Below are 15,120 nucleotides of genomic sequence, written 5' to 3' on the forward strand. Positions count from 1 at the left end.
ACTCATTGCCATAGCACAAAAGGACGCACCACCTCAGGGGCATCTTGCACTCACAGATAGGTTAAAACTTACAAAAATGCCTATTCCACTGTAAAATGCCTAAATTGTACCTGTAAATAATACACTAGAGAGGAATTTTGAGACTACAAAAATGGAAGATAAAATGGGCAAACTGATAAATTGTTCCTTGTGAGCAGTCCTCTGTAAAGCATCATGTTACCTATTTTACTGATATCCTAATAATTAGAATTTATAGTCACTCCTTTTTGTGGTGTATAGGCCACACTAAGATTGTCACACAAAAGAGGATCTTTTGCTACAGCACACACATTTCAAGAACTAATAAAATGTACTATTTATGCAATGCTTTACATGTTCAGACTGCTTCCTGAACAAAACTCAGCTAATTAATTAGTTAAGCAAGATGCCTAAGGCACTTTATACCCCAAACTTTTGCCTTCTTGAATGTGCCTGTCTGCAATCTGCAACACACATATGACAACATATTACACACAGCAAAGGAGATGTAGATACATCTAGCCACCATTAGCCCTAACAATAAGAACAAAGGACACCTCCCCTAGACTCCAGTGGTTTCCAGCTCTGGTGATTTTTAAGACAAATCTCACAATATTTGGAGTTTCTCTTTATGCCTCAGCTGCTGAAATAGGGACACTGCACGAGGCTCTAGCTTTCACTAAAGAAGCGCCTATCCTGCAGGGCTGTCCAGAAAAGCTTGGAAACCAGACCTAGAAACACCACAAGGCAAATAAAAAGACCCCGCCATATCTTAGTTTTAAACACTCTTCCCGGCTTTTGACCTCCCCCCACGCGGCTGGCAGCACCAGGACGCGGCCCGCGCCAGCCAGGAGAGCAGCCGGCAGACACTCGCCCCACGGCACAGTGCAGCGTGGGAGCGAGCTTGGCGGAACAGTTACAGGCGCACGCGCCGGTCCATACTGCAGACGTTCTATGAGCGTCATGTGATGAAATCCGCTATTTAGGTACTCTCTAGATCACGTGACGCGCTTTGCCTGCAGCGCTTGAACTAGATTTCTTCCCAGTACTTCCGGGTTGGAGGACGTTCGCTCCGCCCCTTTGGCTGGGCCCTGGCGCGCGCCGGCTCATGCCCGAAGGTCGGCGCAGTGGGAGCAGGGGTCGGAGGGAGCGCAACGTGGAGGCCGGTGGGTGCTATTGTTTCCTATAAGGGGGCTGGGGAGGCGTCTTATTTATTCTTTAGCAAAAGGATGGGTTAATCAGTTGCGATTGCATGCAGAGCTAGGGGATAATCAGCTGCTTTTTACCCTGTCTTTCCGTTGCAATTGCAGCTGGTTTTATCCTTCTACTATATGTAGCAGATGCTTGGCATGCAATGGAGTAAAGGCTGATTTATTCTCTCTGCTCCCCCCTTCTACTGAAATTGCAGCAAGTGCTTGGGGAGCAGGGGAGGGATGAACCAGTAGGTGCTATTCTCTTCTCTTTGGAACTGCAACGGGGGTAAAACAGCTGCTGCCTACTCTATCCCCATTTCACTCAATCACGAGGTGTGGGGTAATACTAAACAAAAACTAAATGAAAGTAGATCCTGGGGCTGGAGACTCAGTATAATTTGCTGATTCGAGAGAACTTGGATGCAAGAAGGTTTTCAGGGGGAAAAAACTTGAACAAAAGGAAGTTTCTATCTTTTACAATAGCAGGACAGTGCTGAGGTATAAACAATGCATGAGAAAATCCCAGCAGTGGTAGTTCAGTTCTCTATCACATTTCAAGATGGGTTTTTACAGTGCAGGCCGGTAGAGTGAGTTAAACGTGGTGATCAAGAAAAAATTTTGGAAAAATCAAGTCTGAAGAATGAAACTTGCAGGAAGCAAGGATTCAGTTTCTGTTACTTCACTGTCGTAACGAGGGATAATGTATTGAGTTTGAGGCAACAATAGAGGACAGATCTACAGTAGTAATGGGAGAGATGACCTTGTGCTACCTAGACACAATGTGGCTTTCATGGAAACATAGTTTTTGTAAAGGTTTAGGGGCGGGGCTGTAGAACGGAGAAGGAAGCTGTGAGACTAAGTGAAAAGAAGCTTGCTGCGTGGATGTATGCATGTGTTTTATGTGGAGGGAAAGGAAGATGCAGTGAGTCTGCCTGATGTCATGCTTGCACGGCTGTAGCATTTTTAATTCAACGTTGTAGATCACTTCTTTCCTGTAGGTGTTAGCTCTAAGTTATATATAGACAAATGAAGAGCTGATCGTACCAGCAATTCCCAGTGAAGTAATGGAAATTACATGTGCTAAATAGTTCTTCGATTCAAGGCATTTGGCACAGAATGTAAATATAGATGGACAGAATGAGGCTCAAAGAGCTTTAATGACTTGGCCAAGGTCAAAAAGGTCATTTATGGCACGAGAAATAAAACTCTGAACTGCTGACTTCCACTCTTGTGCTCCAGTCATCAGATCATGCTGCTTTCATAATGTGCATGTCTTTTCGATTGGCTGGAAGATAGGCGCAGGCTAGGTAGTTAAACGCGCAGAAGTTCTAGGCGAGGAATTTCAAATTATTTCAGTGCTGTTTCAATGAGTGGACTTGGAGACTCCAAGGAGAGAGTGACTGACGAGGTGACGGGCGGTGGCCAATCAGACAGGCCTTGGGGTAAGGCATGAATAGTATTGCTCAATGCAAGCAGCCAATGAGAGCGGCGTCGGGACGCCGGCTGCTTGTGGAGCTTGCCGACGTGGTAGCGCGTTTTTGTGCATTGTTGGGGTTGGGTGAGGATTGTCCTTTAAAGGGGGACCGTTTCGCAGACAAATGTTGCTTGGTAACCTGAGGTGGCACAATTCATGTTTATTTAACCCTACTACGAATGAAGGGGATAGATTTCTTATCCTAAGTGCCTGTCTGAATACGTGGCATGAGGACTTGTAACTTACTGTGCTACAATGTTTTCTATTTATGGTAATTCCTTTAGAAACCATAGCTGCCTACTGAACGCTGTGTGGTGACTGGGTACTTCGGGCAGGGGAGAGGGGGAAAGGGGCTGGAGTTTTTTCAGCTAGGAGAGCTGTGTGTCTTGCCAAAACAGCGGAATTGTCCTAGCATATCTCAGCCTATTGTTGTGTTTTTTAAAAATTAAAATATTGCATGTGAATCAGTGTACTCCGGTAGTTCATGGCTATTGTTTTATTTTGCCAGTGTTTGGTGTAGGCATTCAGAACTGTACTTGGCGCTAAAGAGGAGACCAACAAATTAGGGTAGTGAACATGACAGATACATCAGAAAGGCACCATTCATGCAAGATGTTGTATGTTACCAGGTTCTCATTGAAGTCATTGGGCCACACAGAGATGCAGAGGTTCATCTGTGTGCAATGCACTGGCCCCAATCCTTCAAAATTAGCAAATGTTTCTGCTAGCTGTGGTTAGAGTCTGACATTGGAACGGCTGATGCCAAAACTTTCAGTAGAAGGAATTGTTATCTTGACTCTCTTAAGACCTATGCCAAAAGTCTACATGCATCTCTATGCAAGTTGGTTTTTCTCTCTATTTTCTCCTTTTTTAATGTTTTTTATAATTGAAGATTTAGACTTCAGTCTTGATTTATCAGATTTCACAATCTATACTTCTATGGAGTGAACTTCATGTACCCCAGATTTCATAAATCCTGACTAATTGTTTAATTTCAGTAAAATTGACTTAATCCTGAAGGACAGCATCCTGATGACAATAGTGACCTACTTGATAGCTATTGTATAGTGGTGTATACCTTCAAGCTGAACCTTAGGTTCACTAACATAGTCTCTACTTTTTGATAAGCAATACAAATGTCTGAATTAAGTAATAATTGCATCTTACATGGCAACAGGAAAAGGTAATGTAAAATATTTTATTACAGTCAATTGACTTTATCAGTCTATAGTTAAAATGGATGTAAAAGCAAGTGTGATTTATTGTTGTTAGATTTCTCTGGAGGTGGGGGTCACTGACATCAGTTCTCACTAGTTGGATCAACATTTGTTTATAACACTTAAAGGTTTAGTTTTAATGGTCAAATATCAATTTATATTGAGGGCTGTAAATGCCTCTTATATTTAAGAGGAAGCATGGCAGTTGATGAAGCATGTGACTGAGTAGGGAAATGGATCTCATACCCACAGTGTCATTGATTTAGTGTGGCTTTTGTCAAGTCACGTACACTTTTTCTGTTTCTCTGTAAAAGGGGACCTGTATCTATCCTGCCTATTTGAGTATTATAACTTTGAACTAGTGCTAATAAAATGCTGTGTACATTGACGGTACTGTTATTCCTGCCATCAATCTGTCTATTTTTGATGGTGGTTCAGACTTTTTAGGAAAAAGTGGCCTTTGTTTTCTACTTGGAGGGGACAGATGGGCATTTTGTGTGGTTTTTGTCAATTGAAATAAGCATCTGACTCTACACAGTTCATCTCTCTAGTACCATTAATTGTTAATGCCTCTGTTTGTGATTTCTGTGCACAGCAAGGCTGCAGCAGGGATTTCACACGTGGCAGTCCTTGCTGTTAGATCCCAGGCAACATGGCGAGCCTCCTGCGTACAGCAGTTATCAGCTGCTCAAATCCTCTCTTCAACAATGTGATGTCACGAAAAGTGCAGACTGTGAAGATGCCATGCTTGCGAATGTTCCAAACCCATCAGGTACTCTGGTGTCAGGCACCTGTAAAACCAGGTAAATTAATTTAATAAAACAATTTTGTAGAGCAACTAGGTTTTCCTTTCTAAACATGGAGATTAAACTTCCTAAGTCAGTATATTTTGAAAAGGTACTGCTTAGATGAAAATGTACAAAACTCGCCCCTGAATCATTTGAGTTAATTCTAGTGCATTAGAAACTGTACAACTTTACATTTGTTTCACAGACCACTGTGTAACAGAGTTTCTCCTTAACCACCTCCTCTCCCAATTCCCAACACCTTGGGGCCAAATTATGCTCCTGAGTATATGTTCAGAGCTCCTACTGAGTATGGCCTTGATTTAGGAAAGTACTTCTGCATATGCTTAGGTTCCATTGCTATCCAAGGCCTAGTTTACACTTAAATTTTGCTTGCATAGCTGTGGGGAAAAAACCTCACCTCTAACAGATGTATGTATCCTATGCCCTAGGATAGATGATGTTATTCCAACAAGTGTTCTTTTGAGAGTATATCTTATTTAATTCAGGGAATAGTATAAAATATGACATCAAAATAACTCTTGCTGACATAAACTGTGTCTGCATTTAGGGGATTTGCTGGTGTAGCTATATAGGCAAACCCGTTCAACTATAGATGAAGTTTAAGAGACTAAAGCACATATTTAAATGCTTCCCCGAATCTGGATGCGTCCCTGGGCCTAATGGGAATTTAGTGTATTAAAATCTGAAGACAGAATTTAGCCTTTGGCCATAAAAAGACTTTGCTGGTAGTCCACAGACGACACAGACTGCAGTTTGACAGCTTCTTTGATAGTCAGTAGTAATTGTTTCTACAGATTAGGATGGACATCTTCATGTGATACTTGATGTTATGCCTTAAAGTATTTACTAACTACACAGTACTTCTGTCTTCAGAACTATCAATCCACGTGAAATATCATGTGTGTGTGACACTTACTGTTATGCCATCCAGTATTTAACACTGAAAGTAACCAAACTTAATAACCCTGCTAGTTGATGATTCAATTGGACCACTTTTTTGTTTTTGATAATCTGAGCATTGGGATTCAATAAACAAAAAAGGCAAATGAAGGGTAAATTTCTGAACAAAATGTCATGTTCTTCTCTGTTATTGACTAGGTATACTTTTATTTCTGTTGAATACTTTCTTTTGGGTTGGGGATTCTATAAATAAATTCATCAGCATATGAACTAAATTACTAAATTTCACTGTAACCTCAGAATCACAATTTCTAAAAATAAAATTAGTAAATTACTGTGATGTAAATCTATATTTGATTAAACATTATTTAGCATTCAGAATCAGCTTGTTATAAAGAAGAAGATAATTTGAAAAATGTTAGTACATTTGTTTAGCTATTTAGGCTTGTAGGTGCTACCTCAGATTATATCCCCATATCTCACTTTGTATTGCAGAAGAGGCTTAGCCTTTATTTAAAAAAAAAATAAAAAGGGAAACTTTGTGCTGATTCCCTTTTTCCATTTGAGATTAAATAGTCCGAGCAAAATGGGGAAGAGATTTACCACTGAGAAATCATTCATTGGAAGATATTTATACTTACATCTATTTAAAGATTGTTTCCACATTGTGTGATGTATAGTGTTTGATGTGTGCTCTGTAAGACTGAGGTTAGTGAAAGGATGTCAGTAGAAAAGTTGAAATTAAAGGTAAAATTGAAGGGTGGATTCTTTCATGTCACTGTTTGTTCTGGTTGCCATTTTCTTCGTCTCTTAGGAACGTAAGAATTGCCATACTGGAGCAGACCAATGGTCCATCTAGTCCAGTATCCTGTCTCCATCTATGGCCATTACCAGATGCTTCAGAGGAAGGTGCAAAAACCCTGCAGTAGGCAGTTATGGAGTAACTTGCTCACAAAGAACGTTTCTTCCTACACCCTCCCTTAGAGATTGGTTTATGCCCTGAAGTGTGATGGTGCATATCCCTCCCTAAACTCCTTTTTTTTTTCTTTAAGCTTTTTAAAAATCTTTCCTTTGTAATATTTCATATTCTTGTAACTGTCAATTATTTCTAAATCTTGCTAAGCTCTTAGTGCCAATGAGTTCCACAGGCCAACTGTTTATTGTGTCTATTAAAAAAGAAAGCCCTGAACATTTCCTTTCATTAGTTAAATTTGCTACCTTTCAGTTTCATTGTCCCCTTGTTCTTGTAATAAGATGTGGAATTAGAAGCATCTGATCTACCTTCTCTACACCATTCATTTGTCTTCATCACATCACTGTTCTTCAGAATGTCTCCTCGTCTTACTTCAGAACTCTGAGAACAGGTGAGCAGCTTCCTCTGAAGCTGATGTTAAAGTTGGTAACTAGCTGAGTTTTGTGCCTTCCTTCCCATCCTAAAGACATAGCACATAATCTGATGGTCTCTTTTCCCCAGCAAACTATGTCTGATTTTCCTCTCTGATAACATTTATTGGTATCACTCTGTATCACGGCACTCTCTGAAGTTAAAGTACTATGAAAAAAAGGGCTTGTATTTTTCTTTTGATTTCTCTACCCAGTTCTTGTTAACTTTTCCTGTTAGTTTAATATAGTGACTTGTTCAGTATTTAATCTTTTAAGTGGAAGTTAAATGGAGAGTAGACTCCTAATAGGCTCAGTTTCAATTGTTAGATACTTTTAAAAGCTTGGGAATCTAATTTGTCTACCTATTTTGTGTTGAGAGGAGATTTGTTTAAGGCCATGTGCACTTTGAAAGTCTCATCAATGAGCAGCTGAGTTCGCTGTTTACTTTTCACAGCATCACAGCAGCAAGTATGTTGCCTTATTAAAAATATTTCTACTTGTTACAGTTTGTGTATACTGTTCTTGAGGTCAATGGGACTATGCAGTTTTGGAATCCCACCTTAGATACCCAGGTGATAAAGTGCCTCTCATTACCTAAGCTAGATAGTTGTGCATCAGCAAGCTTTTATGTATCTATTACTTGAATGGAAAATGAGTGAAAAGTTTAATGGCATCTCAGTGCCTGTGCGAGGTTCCAGGAAATTGAATTCCTTTATCCATGGCATGGGAAGCAGTTCAACCGTCACAACATTTCCCCCCCAAGTTACCTCAATTCTGATATGTAGGGTAAGAGGGCAGGTCAGTCTCCATGCCTATTCAGTCCTTGGCCCCTCTTGAGTACCAACTGGGTTGGTGGGGGGAAGGCAGGGAGAGGCTCTGTGCTGTGAGGTTTGCACATGTCTGATGGGAACAGGATCAAAATAAACCTAATTTCACATAAGCCATCAAAACATCTGCTGTTGCCAGAGGCTGCTCTTGAGCTCGTGACTTACAGTTAAAAGGCTAAGTCTCCACTTGTACTTGAGTACTTACAAACTATGTAGGCTATATGGAATGGGTAGGTTCTGCAGGAAGTGCTGTTGGTATTTCAGTAGGAAATGCTTCACACTCCCCTCCCTGCACAACTTAGGCTACACTTACACTTGGATCTTGGGGTGTGATTTCCAACTTCAGTAAACGTCCTCCAGCTAGTGTGCTAAAATAGAGGAGTAGCTGTGGCAGCATGGGCTAGCAGCCTCAAGTATAAACCTGCCTGGACTCTGTGGGTATGCTCTCAGAGAGGCTAGCCTGTGCTGCTGTCCATACTTCCATGGCTACAGCTGTTTTTAGGGAACTAGTTTGATGAGAGCTACCGCGAGTATGTCCACTCAAGTTGGGAATCACAACCGCAGCTCCAGGTGTAAATGTAGCCTGTTATTTAAACCCATGACTCAGAATGAGAGTGGACAATGCACTCCTGGAGATACTTCTGGGTTTTAAATTTCATTTGAAGAGTGATGATAACCCACAAGTTCCAGCTCAACTATATTTAAATTCTGCTTGTGTAAAATATCACCTGCAGAATATCTCATGTAGTTTCCATTGGATGTAGTGATTGTGGTGTCCTGCCCTAACCCGTTAATATAGTTCTTTGCTCTGCATTGTTAAACAGCTGGTCTTTTTTGTTGGGAAATGAAATGCCTGCAGATTGAGATACAGGGCTTGAAAAGCATACTGGATTACTACCAGCTAGATGCTGATGATTGTGAGTGGGCAGCACTGTACTGAAGTGGAGTCTTATGGCTGGTGGAAAGCGTGTAGTGCATTTGTGGAGTTGGTGGAGAGCAGGAAAATCACTGGGTATTTCTCAGTGACCTGCTTTCCCTGTTTCTAGGTGAAGGGCAAAACTTTCCATATTGGCGATAGATTGTAGTGTCTGTTAGAAAGGACACTAAATCAGATTAAAACATCCAGAGAAATACATCTTTCATGCAAGTAACATCTAACAGAATGAGTGAAAGAAATGAGAAAACTTTGCAACTGTCACACTGTGGATTTTCCCCTGAGCCTTCCACACAGCATCAGGGGAAAATAAATGGAATAAAAAAGAAAACTAATAAAACGATCAATTAGCAATGCAACTTGAACATGTGGTAGCAGAAAATGCTTTAAAGTCGCTTATTGAAATTTACAGTTGTCTAGATTAAGTTTGTGTTCTTTTGTGTTCTCACTCCCTCCAGTGTCAGAATGATATAAGGGATTGATCACGCTCTTCTCCCTTTTATTGTTTGATTTTTCCCTCAGGCTCCCCAGATGCCACTGCACTGTGGAGCTTCCTCTTCCTTCCTTCCTGGCTTTGTAAAAGTGTGTGTGTGTGTGTTTTCTCCACTCTCTCCCTTCCTTTTGCCATTTTGTGTCCGCTTTCCCCAAATCAGCCTCTGCTGTTCAGAACTTCCCTGAGCCACAGAGTGAAATTGACAATAATCTGCTTAATTTCACTTCTAAAAAAGCATGTCATTTTCACTGACCTGAATTAGATAGAGTCAGGACTGGGTCCTCCACTACTTGGGTAGCTGGAAAGGCAGGGGAAGAGGTGCCTCTTCCAAGCAGCAAGAGAATAGAATAGAGTGCTGTTGGCACTCCTATTTGGCTGGCAGAGAAAGCTTCCTACTTGCCTACTGTGGGAGTAGGGGATGTTGTTCCAGTTGTATTGTGATGTCTAGGAGGGCTGTATATTGATGAAGCGGATGTTTGTAAAGTACCTCTCAGGTACTTGTGACTAATTGTTTTAGATACAAATCATGGCTATTACAGTGATGTAGCATTCTTTAAACACTGCTTATTTTGATAATTCTGTTTTGTCTGGTAATGGGGGAGGAGTTATGTAAAGAACTGTAGATGTACTCTGAGTATGTAGACGTTACATACTGATGTTTTCAAACTGTTCTTCACCATTGCAGCAATTAAATTTTGGGTGAAGACAGTCAATATCAAAGGAAAAGCTGAAATAATTAAATGAAATACACCTCTGGCTGTTGGGCTGTTTCCTCCCCTTTAATTTCTACTACCACTCATGGGTAGGTGTGTTCTGGCGTCAGTTCTAAAGGGTGTGGGCGACTGGCTAATCTAATTAGCTCTTCAAATCCAGATTTTTGTAGCAGCAATGCCAGATAATTATCAAGAATTGAAAAGTTGTGACAGCATGAATATTAACCTAAAAAAAGTGTCTGTTTAGATTAAATATAAACACTTTGTGTTTCAGGTTCATAGCTATAAGATAGTTCTGGGCTCAAGGGTGAGTCAAAACATCCCCTTTAAAAAAAAAAAAGTTGTATAAATAAAGGATGGGAGTGGGATAGCAGAGCAAACACCTAAATCCCCCAAACATACACTTTATGTATCAAATGTTTACATTGTATAAAGTCTGTTACAAACTCTGTTTATCACCATCTTGTATCAAAGGATGTAACATTCATGGTCAAATTGAAAACCTTGTAAATTAATTTGCAACAAAAGTTCACTTTTACAAAAACAGATTGAGTATGACTGGCACATCTCTCTCATCCATCTTTATGGATGGAATAGGCTACATAAATTGTAAATCTCCATCTCCTTAATGCAAATGGTATGTAGGACCTTCTGCAAATAGCACGACACACATTCTTATTCCTCTGTGGAAATTCCATAGACTTAAGTGGTAACTGTTTGCAGGACTGGGCTGAGATTCGATAGAGCACACATTTTTTAATGTGCTAGTACCAAAATAGTGAGGGTTGACTGACTGTGTGTGATGTATGTGTTATATAAATAAATCTCTATCAGTCTGGAGGATATTTAGACATTCCCAGTTGGATTAGACGGTTTTAAACTATTTCAGACTTGAGACTCAACAATGGGTCTTTAAATGTGCATAAATCAGAGGTTGATAATTTGAGAACCAAAGTTGTCAGTAATAAACACAACTTCTCAGCTTTTTAGAATACTGAGGTTGGCTTTTTCAGTCCCTTATTTCTCTTGAAAATGACTGTAACTTTCAAACTGAGAAAACTAATAGGCTGTCATCCCAATTTAAAAAAAACAAACAAACATTTAGTCTTTAACAGCTTTTACAGCAACCATCATCCAACATCCCAAAGTGCTTTACAAACCATTATGTTTCACAAGATACCCCTGGAAGGTAAGTAAGTATTATACTCATTTGTAAAAAGAGTAGGCTCAAGCACTGATTAGTATGGGTTCAGATCCAGGCTCTATTGTACTTTCATTAAGCCAGTCAAGCCCATAGTATTTTAGTGTAATTTATACCCATCTGAATCTTTAGAGACTTCTTGCTGCCTGTGAGCTGACTTTCCTACTACATTGAACTGCTACTGTCACCTGTTGGTAATTAAGGAAAAGTGATGCTTGGGAGTAGAACTGCAAGATGTTACATTTCTGGAAAAAAATTGCTTAGCCTCTTATATCTGTTTTGAAAGCAGAAAATTGTTAATGTGGGATGTATCTATAAGTGTCAATACAAAGTACAGGAAAATGCTGTAACAGAACATCAGATAGTTCTTATTACTGCTAAACTAAATGCCATCTTTTCCTATGCATTTACAGGAATCCCATATAAGCAGTTGACTGTAGGTGTTCCTAAGGAGATATTCCAGAACGAGAAGAGGGTGGCATTGTCACCAGCTGGTGTTCAGGCTTTGATTAAACAAGGATTCAATGTTGTAGTCGAATCAGGTGCTGGAGAAGCTTCCAAATTCTCTGATGACCACTACAGGGAGGCAGGAGCAAAGATCCAAGGGACCAAGGAAGTATTGGCTTCTGATTTAGTACTCAAAGTAATTCTTTTTTCCTCAATATACTGTATTTTAAATGTTTTAGGGCTAATATATGACTAATATATGACTTTTCCAAACCATTTCATATAGTTCTGCTGAACTTCAAGCTCCCTCTTTTTTTTAAAAAAAAAAAAAAAAAAAAAAGCTACTGTTTAATTCACATCTTGCACATTTCAGGTTTTACCTGTGTTTTAATTTTCATCACTTGATTATTTGTTGACTCAAATCTGGGCACTAAAAACTCTACTAAGCTGGAAAATAGAACTAAACCTTTGAACAGAAGTTTTGAAATGGTTTGAGGACAACTTCTTGCTGTTCACACACAGAGTAATGGCATTTCCCAGAGCAAAGTAAGGAGAATGCTGTTCAGAGCACTGAGTAGAAAGGATCCCTGCCCCAAGGAACGTGCACTCTTAAGACTAATAATAGAAAAGAAATCAGTTATTTTTTTCCTGTAATAGCTCTACATGTGGTGCTAGCTTAAGAATAAATGCCACACACCATCCTCCAGTTGTCATTCAAAGACCTTATGGCAGCAGTGTGCTCTGAAGTGGCCATCTTAAAAATATGCTCAAGAGAGGGACTGGCTAGCTAACAGATTTGGACATCTAAGCCCTCTGGGTCTAAGGCAGACACCAGCAGTGCAAGCTTCTTTGTGTTTTTCAGCCTTTAGAGGTGGTGATATCTTTAAGAGTAGACTGGTTTCCTGATCTCTTGAGGAGTAGGACTGAGACTGCCAGTGTACATGTTAATTACAGTAATGCAAACATGTCCTTCACAAAAACTATTACCAGCTGAATAACTCATTTCACACAGGACCCTTGAATTCTATTTCTATACTGCAGGGCCGGATTAACGCAGGGGCTTTAGGGGCAGCAGCCCAGGCCCCGGGCTAAAGGAGGCCCCAGTGCAGCAGGGCTGAGACAGTCTGTCTGCATGCTGTGGCCCTATGCCGCTCCCAGAAGTGGCCAGCTGCTGGCACGTCTCTGCAGCCCTGGGCGTGGCAGGGAGGGGGCGGCTCTGCTTTCTGCCTCCGGGCCGGAGCCTATACCTTGCACCCCTCCTGCACCTCAACCCCCTGCCTCAGGTCAGAATCCCATCCTGCGCCAAACTTCCTCCAAGAGCCTGCACCCCTCACCCTCTCTTGCACCCTAAAACTCTGCTCCAGCCTGGAGCCCCCTCTTGCACCCAAACTCCCTCCCAGAGAGAAACTAATATAACAGCTGTTCTAAGGTCAGAAATAGGCTATTTTGAATTAACTATATTCTACATGTTTTAAGACTGAAATGTAACCACAGAATGGTTTTATGTTAATTAAAAGGCAGGTTTATTAGAGCATTAATATCCTCGATGCCATAATTGTGATCATTTTGTTTTAAATTCTGTAAAAAGACTTGTATACAGGGACCCCACAAAATCTAATAGCCCCAGACCATAGGAGAGTTAATCCGGCCCTGCTGTACTGCCACTAAATTACCTAGGTCTGATTTTAATCAGTGACCTACAAGTGAAAGGCACGTTTCATTAGTTTAGTTGTGTAAACAATCCTTAATAAACCTCTTTGCCTGTTCATATTTTTCCATGGGACATGCAGTAATTTGTTTGTATTGATTAATCTAAACCCTTCTTTTTTCCTTCAGGTGAGGGCTCCTATCGTTAACCCTGCACTAGGAGTACATGAGGCAGATCTTTTAAAGACAGCTGCTACCCTGATTAGTTTTATCTACCCAGCTCAAAACCCAGACCTACTGAATAAACTTGTAGAAAGGAAAACTACTGTCTTGGCTATGGATCAGGTTCCACGGGTCACCATTGCTCAGGGATATGATGCTCTTAGCTCCATGGCCAACATTGCAGGGTATGGAACTAACTTTTTTTCACCTTGACTGTAAATTAGCTAGATAAAGGTAACCTAACATTCTGGTATTAATATGTTGTGTCCAAAACAATTCTGCATTGGTTTTCATGCAGCTGTTTCAAGAAGAATCAGTCTATTAGAGTTGTCTAAACTTGTCAGTCTCTTATGGTCAGCCTTGCAGTGTTCAGATTTTTTTTTTTTTTTTTTATTGGAAAGCAATTCTTAATCTGTGAACTTGTTTGTAGTGCCTCACCCAATGAATTAGATCAGAGTGGGCTCAAGCTATAGTTGAGATAGCGAAAGACTAAGATACACAGAGTGACTAATGTCCAACACAGAGGTTGGGGATAAGACAGTATAGAGTGCTCTAAATGAAACCCACAAGCATGGCAGATGGGACTGAAAGCCTAAACTCCCCTAGGATTTGCGTTCTCAGTAGCTTCTGTGGTGACAGCTTAGTTGGTAAACTGGCTGTCAGCAGGTATTATGAACATTTGCTTTTTTGTACAGGCGTGAAAGTGTCACTCTTCAAAGTAAGAAAACATTTTGTGCCCTTCAAAATGTATTTAGCCTCTTGCTCTAGGCAAATTACCAGCTTGTTTGTGGATGTATACAGCTGATGTTATTTTTTAAATTATACTAGAGAAAACCAGGTAATGGCTTGAATAATTATTCTGCATGTCTTCTCATTCATCTTATATAGTTTTAATAGAATGTGACAGGATGTCATAATATAAATTTTATAACTTTAAAATATAAGTTTTGACCCAAAGAATAGGCATTCTTTTGTGTACAGAACTAGAGATAGTCATAAGACCTCCTAAAGAATATACACTTAAAATAATGTTTTGGTGAATCCAGAACAATTAGCATGTTTCTTATTGTGTTAAACACCAATATAGCGCAGATACGGAATTGTCGGTATCCCATATCTTACTGTAAAATGTTTGGACTCCTGGTGAGCAGGAAATAAGTCCCAGTTTATTTCTAACAAAACAGAGACCAAAATAAAAGAATTGGGAAATCAGGCATGAAGCATACACCAGAAGAACTTTACTCCCTTAATGAGGCCCCAAGGCTCCTTTGTTTCCTTCTCCACAAGACTAAGCTGCGTTCTACACTGGAGAAGTTAGTAATAACGTTCCTGCACTTAAAAGGACATTTGCTCCTTTTCTTACAGTTTACGCTTTGCAAAATCACTGGAAAAAAGGGAAGATTGAGCACAGTAGGAAACAAGTACGCTAGTCAACACGTTGCTATTTACGGAAATGCAAGTTGGCCAATGAAAAGACCTAATGGGGCAGCATGAAGTGATAAGCATATTACATTACAATCTGCTGTACTAATATTAACTAAGCCTCCAAACACGCCTTTACGGTCAAGTAGGTTATTATCTGTTTTCAGATGGCGCAACCGAGGCACAAAGGTTAAGCAACTGATCCAAAACCACACAAGGA

General features: G+C 40.2%; 1 protein-coding gene across 8 annotated transcripts in view; it reads left to right on the forward strand.

Annotated features, from left to right (window-relative positions):
* Window positions 1-15,120, forward strand: part of NNT (nicotinamide nucleotide transhydrogenase) — a 92,894-nt gene that overhangs the window by 15,228 nt on the left and 62,546 nt on the right. For 3 of the 8 annotated variants that reach the window (XM_073343880.1, XM_073343878.1, XM_073343879.1), the window contains exons 3-6: window positions 4,498-4,705; window positions 6,426-6,520; window positions 11,576-11,805; window positions 13,446-13,663. In XM_073343880.1, the coding sequence (XP_073199981.1) occupies window positions 4,498-4,705; window positions 6,426-6,520; window positions 11,576-11,805; window positions 13,446-13,663 (751 nt within the window). Of the gene's footprint in view, window positions 1-1,082; window positions 1,185-4,497; window positions 4,706-6,425; window positions 6,521-11,575; window positions 11,806-13,445; window positions 13,664-15,120 lie in introns of those variants that run through there. The other 5 variants (XM_073343881.1, XM_073343882.1, XM_073343883.1 and 2 more) reach the window with 5 other exon arrangements.

Source organism: Lepidochelys kempii, chromosome 5, assembly GCF_965140265.1.
Source record: "Lepidochelys kempii isolate rLepKem1 chromosome 5, rLepKem1.hap2, whole genome shotgun sequence".
Classification (NCBI taxonomy): Eukaryota; Metazoa; Chordata; order Testudines; family Cheloniidae; genus Lepidochelys; species Lepidochelys kempii.